The 19,423-nt window shown below is 40.6% G+C and overlaps 2 protein-coding genes across 2 annotated transcripts in view; both read right to left on the reverse strand.

Annotated features, from left to right (window-relative positions):
- Positions 1-5,312: 5,312 nt before the first annotated feature.
- Positions 5,313-17,767, reverse strand: LOC310638937 (uncharacterized protein; the record flags this gene model as incomplete). The annotated part of the gene is made up of 6 exons (XM_083360298.1): positions 5,313-5,546; positions 7,034-7,163; positions 7,943-8,018; positions 8,768-8,864; positions 10,460-10,569; positions 17,756-17,767. The coding sequence occupies 6 exons, from the start codon at positions 17,765-17,767 to the stop codon at positions 5,489-5,491; spliced, it is 483 nt and encodes a 160-aa protein (XP_083216424.1). The 3' UTR covers positions 5,313-5,488.
- A 718-nt stretch (positions 17,768-18,485) lies between these two features.
- Positions 18,486-19,423, reverse strand: part of MAJIN (membrane anchored junction protein) — a gene marked incomplete at its 3' end in the record, with an annotated part of 41,368 nt that continues 40,430 nt past the window's right edge. Inside the window, exon 5 of the mRNA XM_083360299.1 lies at positions 18,486-18,670. Within this exon, the coding sequence (XP_083216425.1) occupies positions 18,486-18,670 (185 nt within the window). The remainder of the gene's footprint in view (positions 18,671-19,423) is intronic.

Below are 19,423 nucleotides of genomic sequence, written 5' to 3' on the forward strand. Positions count from 1 at the left end.
GTGAACCTTTGACACCAAACGTATTGGTGTTGTCTTGGGGCAGGAAAGAAGCGTCAGCAACTCATTTGATTAACCAAGGTTATTCTGAGACTTATTAATGTCTTATCTGCCAAAGCTCCAACTGAAGTCAGAGATTGCTTGGTATCAAAGCTGTGAAGAGTAGCAATTCACAGGGTAATTTGCTGCAAGGCACATTAAGCAGCCTGTTTAAATAGATTTGCTTTTCTTGCTTGCATCTTTCTGTCCAACCCTCATTAACACTAGATAGAGAAGAGGAAATTAGCCCAGCGGAATTAAAGCTCATAAACTGCAATATCTCATCCCTGAATGAATTTCTTTTTTTTAATGTGCATCTATAGTATATACAAATAATACTGGGACATTTAGAATTCCTAGCAGTTCTTCTTAGGATAGGTAACACAATTTGCAAGTAGTATGAAAGAGTCCATAAAAGTGTGTGTTTATGTGTGTGTATACCCCCCCATACACAGACCTCCTTTCTTGATTTTAAATCTCTTTACTTTCTTGCTTTCTAATTTTCCATTCTCACTAATGTAACTCAAGACAGGCAGCAGGAAAGAAATACTGAAGTGCTGAATCCACATTTAAAGGCAGCATGGAATAGAAAGTAAAGGTATAAGTTCTGTAATGTCTAATTGGATGAATTGGGAGGTGAGATTATCAAAATTATAACTTAGACTTCTCCTGCAAGAACTAAGGGTTAAGCATTCAATTCTGCATCACAACAACTACAGCTCCAGATTGGAATTCTGTGTATGCTATAAAATATACAGCTTCGCCAAAATGTATTTATTTATCTCGTAGCATTGATATTTATTTTTAAATAACTCCAGGTGGTATCATACCCAATAATCTTTTCTCCTCCTATTTTCCCCATAACTACAACCCTGTGAGGTGGGTTGGGCTGAGAGAGAGTGACTGACCCAAAGTCACCCAGTCGTCTTTTATGCCTAACTCCTGACTAGAACTCACAAAATATTGAACTTGCTGTGTCATTATTCATTCAGGCGAAGCATTTTCTTCAAAGATCTACACTTGCCCATTTAGTAGATTTTTCCAGGAAAAGAATACGAAGTGCCTTATTATTCCTACTCCCAGGATGTTATGATACTGATGTTCTTTGTAAATGGATAACCTGAGTCAGTAGAGAGCAACAGAGAACTTCTCATAGGAAAAGAACTAAATGTGCTGTACAAAGTAGCAGAAAAGGCTATTTTTTTATTTTTTTTTCAAGCACGCCACTGAAATGAAGACTGCACTGCAGATGATGATGATGATATTATTATTATTATTATTATTATTATTATTATTATTATTATTATTATTATCCATCACATAGTCAGCCAGATGTTCAGACTGGGTTTGGCATTTTTTGTCTACCTACCGAGTCCTTACCAAGGACCTGGGGATAGGCAGATGTGGATGTCTGATGGTGTTACAGATACCATTGCAGGATGGAAGCTGTTCCCAGTAAGGCTGCCTTTTGCAATTGACTGATGGCAAATTTCTCAATGCCAATGGTCGTGCACCGGTTGTTTCAGAATTGCACCCAAGGCACCTATTATTATTGGTACTACCCTTGCTTGCCTTTGCCAGAGTCATTCTATTTCTGTTTGTAGGTCTTTGGTATTATCTTCTCCAGTTCTTTCTCTTTTATTCTGCTGTCTCTAGGCACTGCCATGTCCACTATCCAAACTTTTTTGTCCTTCTTATTGACAATTGTTAAGACTGCGGTGTTATGTGACAGGTGCCTGTTTGTTTGAATTCTAAAGTTCCAGAGCAATTTAAAGTTTTTATTTTCTATGACTTTCTCTATTTTATGGTCCCACCAGTTCTTGCTTGCAGGCAAATATTTCTTGCAAATCTTCCAATGCACCATTGTTGCTACTTTGTCATGCCGCTGCTTGTAGTCAGAGTGTGCAATCTTTTTGCAGCAGCTTACCAGTAGTCAGTAAGCCTTCCTGATATAGTAACTTTAGTGCATCTTTATCATTGTCCTTCAGATATTCTTCCAAAGCCATTTTTCTTCTTCAACCATCTGATGTACTTGTAACATTCCACGTCTACCTATTTGCCTTGGTAGGTAAGGTAAAGGTAAAGGTTCCCCCGCACATGCGTGCTAGTCGTTTCCGACTCTAGGGGCCGGTGCTCATCTCCGTTTCAAAGCCGAAGAGCCAGCGCTTGTCCGAGGACGTCTCCGTGGTCATGTGGCCGGCATGACTAGATGCCAAAGGCGCACGGAACGCTGTTACCTTCCCACCGTAGTGGTCCCTATTTTTCTACTTGCATTTTTACATGCTTTCGAACTGCTAGGTTGGCCTTGGTAGGTAGAGTCTTTCAATGTCACTGCATGGATGAAGGGCGTGATTCATTGTCATTATTTTTCTGGTCTTCCTACCCATCGCTTTTAGTTCTGCTTGAGTCCAGTCCATTATCCCAGCTGTGTATCTAATGACTGGAATTGCCTAGGTGTTGATTGATGATATTTCCTCCATTGAGTTTGGATTTTAAGATCTTTTTTTGCTCTCTTGATGTATTCACCTCTAATCTTTTTCTTGATTTCAGCTTGAAGGATACCCAGATATTTGTAGTAATCATCCTCAGCAAGACTCTTAATGTTATTTTTGTGGGGCATCTTGACTCCTTCAGTTGTCACTATTTTTCCTTGTTTGATAGTGAGTGTGGCACATTTTTATTATTTTTGTTATTATTATTATTGAAGAAATCTCTATCTTAAGAAAAAGATTGGAGTCTTCTCTACTGGACAACCTGCCTATTAATTTATATCATTAAATTATCATTTTAGCCATGGTGAACATGGTATTTATAGCTATTTTTTTTAAGTAAAGATAATTAGAAAGCATCTGTGAAGAAACAGATTTGCAGTGGCCTAGAAGCTCTCATCTACAGAGAAGGAATAAAAGTGGTATTTTAAAAGTGGTAGGAAGATAGAGTAATTCAGTGTTATAAGAATAAAAAAATATTGAGAACAATGATCTCTATAATTAGCAATTGTCAGTGGTTGTATGAGCCCCTCCCGCAAAAGAGTTAATGCACAACTAATTCTTCTCTCTCACTATCAAAACAGGTCAGAGGTTGAGCAATCATACAAAAGTGTGGCTATTATATCCCTTTTATGATTCCTTTTTGTATTACCATGTTATGAGTTTGTACAGTGTTTCTTAGCCTTGGCAATTTTGAGATGTGTGGAGTTCAGTTCCCAGAAGTTGGTCCATGCATCTTAAAATTGCCAAGCCTGAGAAATATTGAGTTAAGGAATGAAGCAGGAGCTTAAAGGCTCTGTGGGTCACTGGTATGTATGTAAATGGTAAGACATTCCATGTTTAATTTTAGAACTTGGGGGTTAGTTGGCCCATGACTCTTATCTCTACACTAGACTCAAAAGACCACTGCATGACCAATGAAGCATAACACACACACAAACTTTACGTAGCTTTCCATCTACTAATGCTTAGTTTGGAAACAATCACAGACAATGCTTTTCAGAAATGAAAGTCTCAGAGATCCGGGATTTCGAAATCACATTTGTGCCCAGCCCTCCAAGTAATTTTTGTGTTCCACAACAATATTAGAGTAATAAAAGTATAAGAAGAATAAATAAACCGAATAAAAGAGTAAGGACATCTCCCTTTGCTAAGAAGGAGTATGGCCCCCACAAAAAAGGCAGAATTGCTCCTGCCCATTTCAGTGAGTGGAGAGCATTCTGTGGGGACAGACACACAGAGACCAGGAGAAAGTAGAGCACTAGCTCATTACCAGGTCCAAAGAATAGGAGTGCCTGCAAGAAGTAGCACTCAATCATCTCATTAAGGCCAATTATTAAGAAGTCTCTTTTACATTGACAAGAAACTGGCCAGGCAGGGCTTGCAGGGAGCAGCTGTACTCCTAGCCCAGAATTAAGGCACTCTTTCAGATAAAGGTAAGGGTAAAGGTTCCCCCGCACATGCGTGCTAGTCGTTTCCGACTCTAGGGCCGGTGCTCATATCCGTTTCAAAGCCGAAGAGCCAGCACTTGTCTGAGGATGTCTCCGTGGTCATGTGGCCGGCATGACTAGACACCAAAGGCGCACGGAACGCTGTTACCTTCCCACCGTAGTGGTCCCTATTTTTCTACTTGCATTTTTACGTGCTTTCAAACTGCTAGGTTGGCAGAAGCTGGGACGAGTAACAGGCGCTCACTCTGTGCCGCGTAGCAGAGTGACTCTTTCAGATAGGTGTAGCCAAAAGACACACTCACACATACACTGGAACTTCCTCTTTCCTAATTATTGTGGTGGCCACTGAAGGTAACTTGAATGGCTGTGATTTTGAGTCCCCTGTATAAAACCAAACACTTGTGTTCTGGCTAATGAAAAATGCTGCCAAATTTATTTTTATTTATTTATTTATTTTAATTCCATTTATATCCCGCCCTTCTCCGAAGACTCAGGGTGGCTTACAAGCTTAGCAGTAGCCTTCATTCTATGTATATGCCTGCTTATTAGGGCTTTCATACACCCCCAAGCGGCATTTTTACAAAGTCAGCTTATTGCCCCCAACAATCTGGGTCCTCATTTTACCTACCTCGGAAGGATGGAAGGCTGAGTCAACCTTGAGCCTGGTGGGACTCGAACCTGCACTAATTGCAGGCAGCTGGTGTTACTTAGGGAGGCATTAGCCCACTGCTCCACCAAGGCTCTATAAGCAAATAATAAGCAAAATAAGCAAAATTAAATGAAGAAAAAGATACCTCTGTTTTGCAGTAAAGTTTTTTTATTTAATAAATGTATATGTAATGGAATATCATGGTGATTTTTCCATTTGCCATTCATGACAAATTTATATATGAATGTCTGTTTGATATTATAGTCCTTGAACTAATGAAGGACCACTTCTCATGCCCTATTCTGTGAGGTAGTGAAAGCCTGAATGCTTTCTAATGACAGAAACGGATGGAGATGCACAGTAAATGGTTTTAGGTAAATCAAATTTCTTTTCTTTTTGTCATCCTTTGGCTTACCATGTCTTACTTCTTTTCTATGCTTTGCAGATATGAGTGTTATGGATATGTATGTACTATATTTATCTCCATATAGATGGAGCAATATCAATGGCCTATGGTAATACTAGCAGTCCTGTAACAATGTAGTTTAACTTTTAATAGTGAATATTAAAAAAATATTATTCAGACAATACTTAGTTACTTTAAGTATGTTTATACCAATGAAAATTCAACAAGAAGTCCTTAAACATGAGCAACTCCGGACTTGAATGTTTATTTTTTTATTGATTTTATGTTAAATATTTAAAGGTAAAATAATAATATAAACAATATGCGCATATCAGATCCTAAAGCATCTTAATTTTTTTTAAAATAACTGTACTAAGTCGAACAGCAAGCTCCTTTCTTTTGACTTTTCTATATTTCTTGAAGAGACGTCTCTTATCTTTGCAGTTACACAAGGGACTCACGAAGCTTGATCACTGCCACTAAAATTTTGTTGAGGGAACTGTGGAAAGAGAGCACTGATAGGGGACAAAAAAAACCCTGCACTTAGAGCATTGCTCAACACAGAACATCAACAACATTTAAAAACAAAGATTTCCAAGAAGGCAGCCTGTTTTACTGCATACAAGAATATTTGTATTATCTTTTCCTTGTAAAACTTTCCTTGTAAAACTTCTGTAATCACATTAACTTGCAATCTTCACATAAAGATTATTGCACTAATGTACAGATAGAATCTTGTCTATCACATAACTATTAAATCAACGCTACATTTTATGTTCCTTGTAGAGGAGAGGAATTTACAATCTATTCATGTTATGAACTCCTCAATGCTTGTTAAAAACGTCCTCTATAGCAGGGATCCCCAACCCCCAGGCCACGGTTCAGTATTGGTCCGTGGCTAGTTAGAACCCAGGACAAGGAAGAGGTGGGCAAGCAAGTGAACATCTTCAATGTATGGGATCTAGGTTTCCCTCCCCCACCCAGGACCACGGAAACCCTTGTCTTCCATGAAACCAGTCCCTGGTCCCAGATAAGTTGGAGACTGCTGGTCTAGAGAAGTGGATGTTGAAAAATATTCTAACAAAAGATTAAGTATAATCCATTAATAATATTTAGCACAAATTCAGTATACCATCCATAACCTCCATCTTGGGATTGATTTGGAGGTGTAAACATCTGGGTTAACTAATGAGATTTAGAAAACTTGCAGTCTCCTCTGTGTTATTTTGGTTGGTCTTAAAAAATGTGTCCGTGATTGAAAGGCTTTGAATACCCATTTTACAATTTATGTTCCCCTCCCCTGCATGGCTCTTTCCACATATTCTGTCACTGCATTATTAATATCATTAGGGGGAAGGCTTTTGGGAAAAATTCTTTTTTTAAGTATTTTTGTAAATATTGTGATCATCGTATGCACACACAAACCTGTAACATTAAATTAATAGCCTCAAGGGATTTTCGAGTTAACATATCTTATTATCCATGATCTAGTTCAGAGGTAGTCAACCTTGGCTCTTTTATGACTTGTGGACTTCAATACCCAGAATTCCTGAACCAGCCATGCTGACTCAGGAATTCTGGGAGTTGAAATCCACAAGTCATAAAAGAGCCAAGGTTGACTACCCTTGGTATAGTTAAATAGCTTATTGGAGCTGCTATAATTTTCCTGTCATAAAATCAAGATGTTTTCATGCTTTTTTATTTACTTCCTTGTTTATGAATGAACATATAAACCTTTTTAGTCAAGCCTACTCTAAGGGATATACCAGGGGTAGGCAACCTTGGCTCTTTTATGACTCGTGGACTTCAACTCCCAGAAGTCCTGAGCCAGCCATGCTGAGGGGAAAGGGAGAGGTTTCCAAGCTGAGCCATGCTGGCTCAGGAATTCTGGGAGTTGAAGTCCATGAGTCATAAAAGTGCCATGGTTGCCTACCCCTGGGATATACCAAAACAACAGCCCCAAGAAATACAACAATTTACAGTAACATACTAATTGCAGTACCTTTTCAAGTATTCCAAGAATCCTTTCTTTTTTCTCTCCATTCTTTGCTCTGATCTGTTCTGTGAAGTTGTATGTTTCTCTTGTTTATTGTTCTCTGCAATTTTTGATCTGTTCATTTCCATATGTTGTTCTATTATTAAGTAATAGGAAAACTGTATGAAAGACATTTTCTAAAGAATGTGTAGGATCAACAATGCCTTACTAATTTGTACAACTTAATAGTTTGATAACCAGAGAGAAAAGAGAGGTTTGCATTTATAGGATGCTCCCTCCAAGAATCTTCTTCCAGAATTTATTCTGATTTCTTTTCCATATCAGAAGCTGCTTCCAGATTTGTTATTGGGTAATGCAATTTTACGTTACACAGTTTTACAGGGCATTACCAAGCTTGTGATCCTTTCATCAACACTATTTATATTAGCTGTCACAAGTAAGCAATCTATATGCAAACATTCTTAAAAATATATAACTCTCTACTTTCCTTTGAGGAAAGAAAATAAGTGTGTAAATCTTTATGCTTTAATCTGCCAAATTGAACTCAGGCAACATCATGCAAATTTACAGCCAAACTCACCCAACTTAACCAAACATTTAAATTTAATCTCTTCAGTAATTTGTTGTACTATTCCATTGTTTTTAATCCTTTATGTCATTTTACTGAGTAATTTAGTAGGTTGGACTTTGAGATTTTGATCTGACCAAAGTCACTCCATGAGCTATATGAGAAGGACTTTAATCCAGTGTTCCCAGATATCCCCTTGTATTCTAACCATCACCGCCATGCTGGTTTTTATAAATAATAAGGGTTTTCACAAGGCTTAGCATCAATTATTACAATTTAGATTGGGACAGTTACTCGGTTAAAATTAGTTCCCAGTGTTTATGTCAGTCCTGCACCTTTGTAGTTACCTAAAGCCTTCACATTATGACCATTGGTGGAAATGACAGAGCTACAGCATGAATACTTGGTTTCTTCTGACTGATTCTGAGGGGGAAAAAAACAATTTTATTATTTTTCTCTAATACTGATACAAACTGATTTTATAATGTTCTTATATCCCCTTTTTCTCTGCAGCCTGTTTTTCATAGAGGTTTATGTATAATTTGCAGTTATGACTAATAAGTAAGTAAAAGACTGAAGCGGGAACATATAGGAGGCGTGGTGGCGCAGTGGTTAGAATGCAGTATTCCAGGCTAACTCTGCCCACAGCCTGGAGTTCGATCCTGATGGTGCTCAAGGTTGTCTCAGCCTTCCATCCTTCCGAGGTTGGTAAAATGAGAACCCAGATTGTCAGGGACAAATGCTGACATTGTAAAATGCCCAGAGCAGGGGTAGGCAACCTTGGTTCTTTTATGACTCGTGGATTTCAACTCCCAGAATTCCTGAGCCAGCCTGGCTCAGGAATTCTTGGAGTTGAAGTCCACGAGTCATAAAAGAGCCAAGGTTGCCTACCCCTGGCCCAGAGAATGCTGTAAAGCATTTTGGTGCTCTATATAAGTCTAAATGCAATTGCTACTGATATATAGTTGTAGGCAATCCTTTACCCAGGCTGCATCTTCATGAAATCTCATTATGTACTCACAGTAAAGTCACAGTGTAATCATAGGGGGAGAAACAGTGGTTAGAATATGTTAGAAATTGCTAGTGCAGAAATTAGTTTCTGATGAAAGGCAATCTTTCTATAAATATCAATGTTCACAGAGCAAATCTGGATTTATGCAATTCTGCAATACCTTCATTGGATATGTCATATCTTTCTGAAGTCCTGTCCCATCAAATTCAGTATTTGGCTGGCTTGTATTCATAAAAATTGCATTTTCAGTCAAATTTCTGTAAAAGACATTTAAAATGATCAAATGTAAGGCTGCCTTGGCTTCTGCAACTAATTATGGAAAAGAACTAAATACACAGAAAAGAATTATGAGCATCCATTCAGAATACCTTTTATAAAATGCATATTTGCCAAATAAAAAATTTGCCAAACAATGTTTCTTCTGCAATAATTATCTGAAAACCAAGTATATGTTCTCATCATGAGTGTGCATTTTAAGCATTCAAAAGACACTTTAAGTACTATATTCTTGAGGATCTTTTTGTTTCATGATCATTTTGCTATACATTAAATATGAATTCGCTACTTCAAACTAGTCTTTGGTGTCCCAGTTTGTTCTGGTTCTCATACTTCTTTCCTGCTTCTCATTTCACTTTATTTTCTGTGTTTATATTATTAGTTATATATACTTTAAATATTTTCAGGCAGAAGTGAATGCATCTTGAACTCATCTTGAATCTAATACTGAATCTTTAATCCATACTGATGAATACTTGCTTGAGTAGGTGGCATCAAGAATAACGTTAGCAGTCAGTGTAATCCGAAACCTAAATCAACAGTGGCTGCCCTTCTTGGAGTTGGGGTCATATTTTTATACAGCATGACATTTGTACACAGATTATTTTCTCATGCCCTCAATTTCCTCAAGAAATTGAGGAGAGGAGACGCATATGTGTTCTGGTCTCACTGTAGTCCACTTACATATTATCTTTTCTGTAATCTTTTTTTAAAAAATCCTGGCATTTCACTTTCACTTTTTCTTTTTCTGCTAAAATGAGTCAGGAATTGTGGAATTCTACTTTGTTGATTTCTTCTGTAATGGTTTTAAAATTAAATTACCATGTAGTGTTAATAATAAATAGACAGTGAATAGTTTAATCTGTCCCATGCAGTAATAATTCTTAAAACTTTTATACATTTACTCTGTTACGTTCATCACAGCTGGAATCCTTACTAGGATGAGAAATATAAATTTACCAGCTCAACTGAAATAATGTACATATGACAGAAATGTAAAACAGCATAATTTCTCCATACTGAAAATAAAATGGTATCTTTTTATTTCCTTTGAACTATGATAAAAGTATTTACTGTATATTATGCACTGAATTTCTTTCTAAAATTAAGCATGTGAACATATGTCTTCTGAACTTCTAGTCCCACTGACTATCTACTGCAGACCATGCTGTCTCTTATCTAACCATTGCCATGGCAGCATCTCTTAGCCAGTCTCCCAAGGCCTTTCCCACATACTATTATAGAAGAGAATTAGAGGGGTGTGTTTAAGTGAGGAAATAAACTTACTAATCTTTTGAACTCCTGATACCTGAGGTAATAATCCTTTCCTACTATTAGTTATTTGGACTGCTCTTGGAGTTAGCAGTTCCTCAAGCTTCCAATAAAGTTTGATGTGGGTTTGAGTTAATTAAGCCACATCTATTAACTCCCTACACCTATTTTACTCTAAGTATTAGAGAACCAATGCTCCTAAGATGCTTTAGTTTAGCAGCCCAGCATAGTCATTAAATAGATCTACTGTGATTTTTAAATATAATTTTGAGAGCAAATAGGAGACAAAATACGTATCACCAACCTGTTGACATAGTCCTGTGTATGTGAAGTTTCTAATATGTCTTCCAGTCTTTTTTGTTTTGTAGCTCTTTCTATGTCCACGTTCTCCCTCAATTTATTTCTTTTTTTGGTCTTTAAAAATGCAATATATTTTCAAATGTATGCATTAATATTAAAGTATATTTTAGAAAATAACAGCACTTGCACAGTACTAAGCTAGCAGATAACAAATTTCATCCTAGCGGGTGCTATTTGTTTAGTACAATATACACTTTTTTAAAAAATAAAAATATTTTAACTTGGCTCTTTATTATCATTCCAGCTAATACTATAAAAACAATTCTTCAATCATGTCTGAGTTTTGGAGACTGCCTGGACAAGTCTTTGCAGTTCTCTTGCCAAGGTTTTACAGGAGTGGTTTGCCATTGCCTTATTCCTAGGGCTGAAAGTAAATTGAATCATATCTGGAAACCGAGGGTTTCCAAGTCACAAGAAAAAGCCGGGCCGGCAGGCATTTGACAGTTGACAGCTGTCAAATGGCTGCCCAAAGCAACAACGCATGCGCGCCGCCCCGCCGGCCGCCATTCCCGTTGACAGCTGTCAAAAGGGCTGCCGGGGGCCAACGCGCACGCGCCAGATTTGACAGTTCCCAGAACTGTCAAATCCACAGTTCACAATTCGGTCCTCCGAACTGAGCTAAGCGCTCAGCTGAGAGGAATTCCCTGACAGCCGCCGAGCTGTCAAAGTGCCGCTCGTTGATTGGCTGTTCTCCAAGCGGCGGGAAAAATACTGTTACCTGATTGGTTATGTTTTTTGACAGTTCCCTATATAAACCCGGATTGTTTTGACAGTCAGCTGCCGGGAGCTGAACCGAATAAACTTATGAACCTTTGCCTACGGTCTCGTGTTTGTCTTTGTAAAGACATTTCACCTGGCGACGAACGTGGGATACCAGTACTATAGAGCTGCCTACTGAGCTAAGTCACACCGCGAAGGAGTTCCGATCCCTCTTGCTGACAAGTCACCGCTGAAGCCACTTTGAGGGCAAAGGAACCCTTCGGCAGTTTGAACAGTACTGTGGACCCAGACCCATGGCAAATTTAGGTCACGTCAGAGAATTCGACGTCCGCCATCCCGAGGGATGGGAGTCGCACTGGGGACAAATTGAAGGCTACCTCGTTGTCAACAAGATAACGGAGGACCGCCACAAAGCTGCAGCCCTCCTGTGTCTCAGCGGGCCCGCCGTCTATGACATCGCCGTAGGGCTCTGCAGCCCAGACCCCATCGCGACCGTCCCATACGCCGTGCTGACCGACCGCCTCAGCAAGCACTTCATGCCCCGTCGGTCCGAGCTGTATTGGCGCCTCCATTTCGCCCGCCGCCACCAGCAACCGGGCGAAACGACCACAGCCTTCATCGCTGGGGTATGTCACGCTGCCCGCAGGTGCCAATTTCCTGACCTGGAAGACCGCATCAGAGACCAGGTTATCGCCGGTCTCTCTAACGAGAGGCTCCAGCAGAAATTGGTAGCCAGACCCACGATGGACCTCGCTCAACTCACATTAGAGATCATGGCCTACGAAGACAGCCACCGTGAGGGCTCCCCGGTGTTCAGAAGCAGCCCGGCCGGGTCAGTCCACCACGCTGGGGAACTGGACGACGAGCAACCAGAGACCTACACCGGCGTCGACGACATCATGTCCCGCTTCAGCAAAATGAGCGCTGACCACGGAAAGAACTGCAGGCCATTCAAGCCAGCCGGTCCTGGCCCAAGACCCACCTCCACAGGCCCAAAACCGAAGTGTGCCAGCTGCGGCGGGGCTCACGCCAGAGCCACATGCCGTTTCAGAAACGCCAAGTGCCACGGATGTGGGAAGACCGGGCACATTCGCTCCGCGTGTCGCAGTTTGAACCGGGAAACCCTCCACGAACTTGAGGAAATTCCGGCAGGTAGGACCAAGGTCCCTTCCCCCGCCAAAGAAATTCCCCAGCCCTCAGTGTTGTCCATCCGGGCCAAACAAAAAATCTCGACCATCCACCATTTACAACCCAAAATTAAGATCTGGGTTAAAATTCAAGGGGTGCCCTGCGAAATGGAGGTTGACTCTGGTTCCTCTGTTTCAATAATGTCTTGGGACACTCTCAAAAAAATTGGTTTTAAAAATAGACGCCGTATCCCCCTGCAGCCCTCCAAAATACTCCTCGCAGATTTCCAAGGGGCCGCTATCCAGTTAAAGGGGCAGGCACAAGTAAAAGTAGAATACAAAAAATTCCTTGGGCACTTAACGATCCAGATTACTGAGGCACCCAGGACCACCCTCATCGGGTTAGACTGGTTCGAGGCTCTGGGCATCCACCTGGAGGGCACCAACCGCATACAATCCCGAACATTAGAGCAGGTCTGCCAGGCGTTCGCGGATGTTTTCGACGGAACGCTTGGCAAATATACTGGCACCCCTATAGACCTCAAATTAAAACCTGAAGTAGGTCCCATCCGCATCAAGGCAAGAAGGGTCCCTTTTGCACTGAAACAAAAAATCGAGGCCGAATTAGACCGTTTAGTCAGCCTTGGAGTCCTAGAACCAACAGACGGGGGAACCTGGGAAACTCCCATAGAGACACCAGTTAAACCGAATGGGGATGTGAGAATATGTGCAGATTATAAAGCAACTCTAAATCGCGCATTAAATCCCCATGCATACCCAGTACCTGCAGTCAGAGACGTGCTGTCAGAGATACAGTAGGGTCCGGCTCAATATTCGCCAAACTCGACCTAGCGCATGCCTTCCTTCAGCTACCTGTCACCCAGGAAACAGCTGAGGCCCAAACCATTATCACACACCGCGGCGCTTTTAAAGTAAACCGCCTCCAATTCGGCATCTCAGTGGCTCCTGGTATCTTCCAGGAAGTCATGGAAAAAACCTTAAAAGGAATCCCAGGTGTCTGCCCCTATTTCGATGACATACTCATCGCAGGGGAATCAAAAAACAACTTAGCAGACAGGCTACAAGAAGTATTATCGAGATTTAGGAAAGCGGGGCTAAAACTTAAACGTGAAAAATGTTCCATAGGCGTCCCATCCGCAGATTTCCTAGGCTACAAAATTGACTTGCAAGGAATCCACCCCACCAACTCAAAAATCCTTGCTATCAAAGCCGCCCCTACCCCTAAAAATAAAACCGAGCTCCAAGCTTTCCTTGGACTTTTAAATTTTTATCATGCCTTCCTGCCAGGGAAGGCAACTATCGCAGAACCCCTCCACAGGCTGCTCGATAAAGGAGCAGCCTGGCAGTGGACAACAGTCCATGAAAACAGTTTCAAATCACTCAAACAAATGCTTTCCAGCAACGCCACTATTTCCCACTACAAAGAAGACAAACCTCTCTGCATAGCCTGCGACGCATCCCCATACGGGATCGGAGCAGTTTTAAGCCATTTAGACAGCGATGGCACCCAAGCCCCGGTGGCATATTATTCCAGAACTCTTTCCAAAACGGAAAGAAACTATGCCCAGATTGATAAGGAAGCCCTGGCAATTGTGGCGGGAATAAAAAAATTTCACGATTACCTTTACGGCTGCCCCTTTGTGATTTACACAGATCACAAGCCACTGCTAGGACTATTCACCTGGGACCGTCAAACCCCCCAAATCTTATCCCCCAGGATGTTGCGCTGGACAACATTCCTCGCAGCATATTCCTACCAACTAGTATACAAGCCAGGACACCAAATGTGTCACGCTGACGGCCTCAGCAGATTGCCCCTACCCCACACAGAACCAGACCCGGCTCCAGCGAGCAACATCTTAGCTATTCAAGAACTCCTGGAATGCCCACTGACAGCGAATGACATCGCTGCTGCAACATCCCAAGACAAGACACTTAGCAGAGTGTTAGCGTGGGTACACACTGCTGGCAAACCTCCTGTCCAGGCACAGAATTTCAGCCATACTTCTCTAGGCAAAATGAATTAACATCACACTTGGGATGTTTACTCTGGGGGTGCAGGGTAATCGTACCACTCAAACACAGACCAAAGGTACTGCACATATTACATGAGGGCCACCCGGGCATCGTAAAAACAAAAGCCCTGGCCCGCAGCTACGTCTGGTGGCCGGGAATAGACCAAGACATAGAAAAACACATCGCTGGTTGCTATTTGTGCCAGGAATCCCGCCCACTCCAACCCAGAGCCCCTATTCACAAATGGGAACTCACAAAAAACCCCTGGTCCCGCATCCACATTGATTATGCCGGACCTTTCCAAGGGCAGGTCTTCCTCATAGTTGTAGACAGTTATTCTAAGTGGCTGAAGGTTCTCCCGGTTCACAGCACAACATCTGCCGCAACCATCCAAGCCCTCAGGGGAATCTTCGCAACACACGGTCTCCCCGACGTTATTATATCAGACAATGGCCCTCAATTTACTTCTCATGACTTTCAGATCTTCATGAGGAGCAATTGTATTAGGCACTCAACATCGGCTCCCTTCCACCCATCGTCCAATGGCCTTGCGGAGGTTATGGTGAGGACCACCAAAGACGCCCTCAAAAGAATCATCACGGGGAACTGGCACCGTCGCTTGGCACAATTTCTCTTAGCCCACCATGCTACGCCGTGCACCTCCACCGGCAAAAGTCCGGCCGAACTTCGATGGGGTCGCTGTCTGGTGACAAGGCTCGACAGACTCCACCCCGACAGACCGGCAGCCGAAATGACACCGAACGCCCAGCCAAAAACATTCTCCAAGGGTCAAAATGTTTGGTCTCGAGATTATGGGGGAAGGGATAAGTGGGTTCAGGGGGTTATCCTGGACCAAACAGGACCATTATCATATACAGTGGACACTGGGACAGGACCTACGCAACGCAGACACACAGATCAGCTCCGACCCAGGTCTCTACCTAACCCCCCCCCTGCAGCCGATTCTGGGTGAGCCTGCGCCTGCCGACACCCCCGGACCCGATGAATTTTTCCCTCCCCAGGACCCACAAAGGCCTGCTGAAGTCCGCCCAGAAATAACTCCTCCAGCTTCACAACCTAAAGCAAGCACCCCCTGCCTCCGACGGTCCAGCCGAGCCAGAAGACCCCCCGCATACCTCGAGGACTTTGAATGGAAGGGAAACCCGCCAACTGCCAAAACCCCTGTTAACAATACTTGTTTGAAACGTTCGATTGTTGTTATGAATAACATACCTGTTCAGGGGGGGGAAAGGGGGTGAATCATATCTGGAAACCGAGGGTTTCCAAGTCACAAGAAAAAGCCGGGCCGGCAGGCATTTGACAGTTGACAGCTGTCAAATGGCTGCCCAAAGCAACAACGCATGCGCGCCGCCCCGCCGGCCGCCATTCCCGTTGACAGCTGTCAAAAGGGCTGCCGGGGGCCAACGCGCACGCGCCAGATTTGACAGTTCCCAGAACTGTCAAATCCGCAGTTCACAATTCGGTCCTCCGAACTGAGCTAAGCGCTCAGCTGAGAGGAATTCCCTGACAGCCGCCGAGCTGTCAAAGTGCCGCTCGTTGATTGGCTGTTCTCCAAGCGGCGGGAAAAATACTGTTACCTGATTGGTTATGTTTTTTGACAGTTCCCTATATAAACCCGGATTGTTTTGACAGTCAGCTGCCGGGAGCTGAACCGAATAAACTTATGAACCTTTGCCTACGGTCTCGCGTTTGTCTTTGTAAAGACATTTCATAAATGACTGGCCCAATGTTACCCAGCTGGCTTTGAATTCAACGCAAGATTCACAGTGTCAGTTTCTAGCTTGATACCTTAGGCTTTACACCACACTGTCTTCCAATACTATATGTACCTTTTCACAAAACTATGTTAATTTTTTTAAAAAATATTTCCTCTACTCCAACTTTCAGAGTTATAAACAAGCCCTCAGAGAAACAATATTTTGGTTTCTTTTCCTTAATAAGGTAGGGAAACTAAGTTTTCTGTTCGCAGGCAGTTGTTTAATCATAGACAATCACTTCTACTCTTTACATCTTGTGAGGATTAATGTTTTGGCTTCAGCGGTATAATAGATCCAGTCATCTGAAGAACGAAAGAGAATTTTGTTTATTAATAATTTTAATTAAACCCTCACTGAATGTTCTGCAAGCTGGCTACATCCCTGGTACATTCTCACTTCTTTACTGATCTCCAGGCCATCTTTTGGGATCAAAACAAAACTTTTCTGGAATCAACCAGGAATAAGCTTAATCCTATCCTGGATCCTTTTCAGCCTAGATTCTAGAACATTACATGGTCAATGGGGTTTACTCCCAATGTGCAACTAAAATGCAGATCTATGAGAAGCAGTTCAAATAGTACATACAGCAAAGCAAGACTAATATATAAAAGAGTTACATCAGGAAGTAAATGTGTGTCCAAGATTTATCACGTGTATAGTATTTATCAAATGAACTGTCTCTATGTAAATAACTACCTTGGAATTACAATATTCTGGTGGATGATATGATCATGTTCTACCAAAAGATAAAGCCATTTACACATGAAGTGGCCATATAGAGCATGGCATTTGAAATGTTTCTTCCTCCCCCCCACCCACCCCCCTGAATTTATAATGTCTAGAACTGAGGAAATGCTGTTCAAACAATAACTTAAGAGCAATTGCAGGCATGACTTTTGTAAGGCTTCAAAAAGTAGCAATCCTTTTTTTAAAAAAATTGAAAAGGAACAAAGGCCTTTTGGTTTGAAAGGCAGATATGGCATTTGAATAGGGTCTGAAGTCTACATTTTCAATCATGGCTAATGTCAGATAAGAAAGTAACTGAAGTCAGAATAAAACTAAATTTGATTCAATATAATGTGTTATATCCCTTAACAAAATAATCATATTAACTCCATTTGCTTTATTCCCAATATATTCAATTATCTATTTCTGCGGTATAAAAGTTATAATTTTAGTCGAAGTTACAATTTGGCAGCAAATTGTGGACAATTTTGGGAATCCACCTAAGACTTGCAGCTCCTCCGATATAGTGAATTTGTCCTGAAGTACAGTCATAATCTAGATATATTTCCTGTTCCCATTTTATTTAGATATGAATTCCAATGGGCACATAACCTTTTTCTTAAATCATCTTATTTTTCAAACATTGGGAGGTAATACTCACGGAGTTACAGAAATCCCTATATTCTCCTTCACCTAAAATGTATAAAATGCTTAAAGATAAAATCAGCAATATATTAACAAATTTATACATAAAATATCACACAAATGATCTACAAAAATATGAATAGCAAAAACTGTGACTAAATATTCTTAGACTCCCCCTAGAAAAAAGGTAATATATTCATAACTTACCTCAATGTTCATACTTTAAAAATGAATGAGCTTCAATAACTTTTATTCATAACGCACTCCTCAAAAATTAACTTTCATTCTAAGTTCTAAGAACATTCTCAGATGAATATGAATACTATCAAGCTAAAATTTGTCTTGGATACATATAGGGGGAAAAGTTTGAATAAAGATGTGTTTATATTACAGAATCAAATTTCTATACTGATGTTTTAAATTATCATAGAGTGAAATAACTAATTATACTGGAATCTTGACTTAAAAATCTTGCATCATGAAAAATACCAGTATCAAAAGAATATTAATGGAGGTAGGATGACCAATTATAATTTCTTGAATTCTTCTGGGTAATCCATTGCAATAAATGCAAATATGTATTCATGTATTCATATTGAGAACACTCACCATACTGTAATACTGACACTCTGAGATTAAAGAACTAATTTCTATGTGATTCTGTTTTCCCCCATTATGGTCTACAGAATGAACTGGTTTGGGTAGGGTAGCACACAAAATTCAGATTCAATAACTTGTGTCAGGCTTAAGGACAGAAGATAGTTTCAGTAGAAATTTATTGTCTTGCTATGATGAAAAGCCCATTTTTGAGATTATAATCCACCCTATGAGAAAGAGGAATTGTTAATACAAGTTATTTTACTTTCAGTTGACATGCAAAAAAAATAGTATGCTATACATCATTATTTATTCTCACACAAACAAATCTTCAGCATTTTTATAGTCCTGGTATATCAAATATGCTGGAGGCATTTTTTAAAAAACTTCTGAACTTACCTTCACACTTATTTTTCTTGCATGAATTTAATTCGACATAAATAGTGCACACAAATGGATAAGGAGTAAGAAATTCATCACCATGCATAAACCTCAAATCTGAAACTCTTTCCCACTTATTTAAATCTGAACAGCATTCTTAAGGTGTAATATAGTCAGTAAAAGGAATAATACAATTATTGTTAGTATTGTATATTCAACTTAGCCCTATAGTGGCAAAAATAAAATGACAATGCCTACCATTAATATAAAGTAGACAGGAAAGTAATGTTTGCATGTCCTTACAAAAACTACTGAAGTTCATCTTATTTATTTGCTATAAGAGCATTTCAGGTAGTTAAAAAAAAAACACCAGAATTTGCCATGTGGTTAAATTTGAGAAGTAACTGAAGAATGACACACTTTAATTTTTTAACTGATGCATATGTTGTGTAAGCAAGTCTCATTTCTAGTTTCTACTCTTTCAACACTATTCCTGTTATCTCACTCCAATGGTGAATGGAAGCACCAAATACTACAACATTTGAAGCTTGTTCCAAGTCAGTGTTACTAGTGCCAGTAGTTAATTCTGGTATAACAGGGATGGAGAAAGAAAAAAAATAGGAAAGAAAGTCAAGATTATTGCTAGTACAGAAGCAACATTTAGGGCTCTTTCTCACAGCTGAGGTGAAATTATTCACTGATCCTTAAGGTGGCACAAAATAAGCTAATTAATAATATTACCCTAGCATAAACTGCTATTCTATCACACTAACAAGAATGGCAGTTTATCTATTAATAAGCATCCCTAGTCACTCTCCTTAATATGGGATGGGCATGATGGCCTGACCCAGGATGGATATTTCCAATAGCAAGTTTAGCATCTGTCAAATTGCCCAG

Source organism: Vipera ursinii (genome assembly GCF_947247035.1).
Source record: "Vipera ursinii genome assembly, chromosome: 3".
Classification (NCBI taxonomy): domain Eukaryota; kingdom Metazoa; phylum Chordata; class Lepidosauria; order Squamata; family Viperidae; genus Vipera; species Vipera ursinii.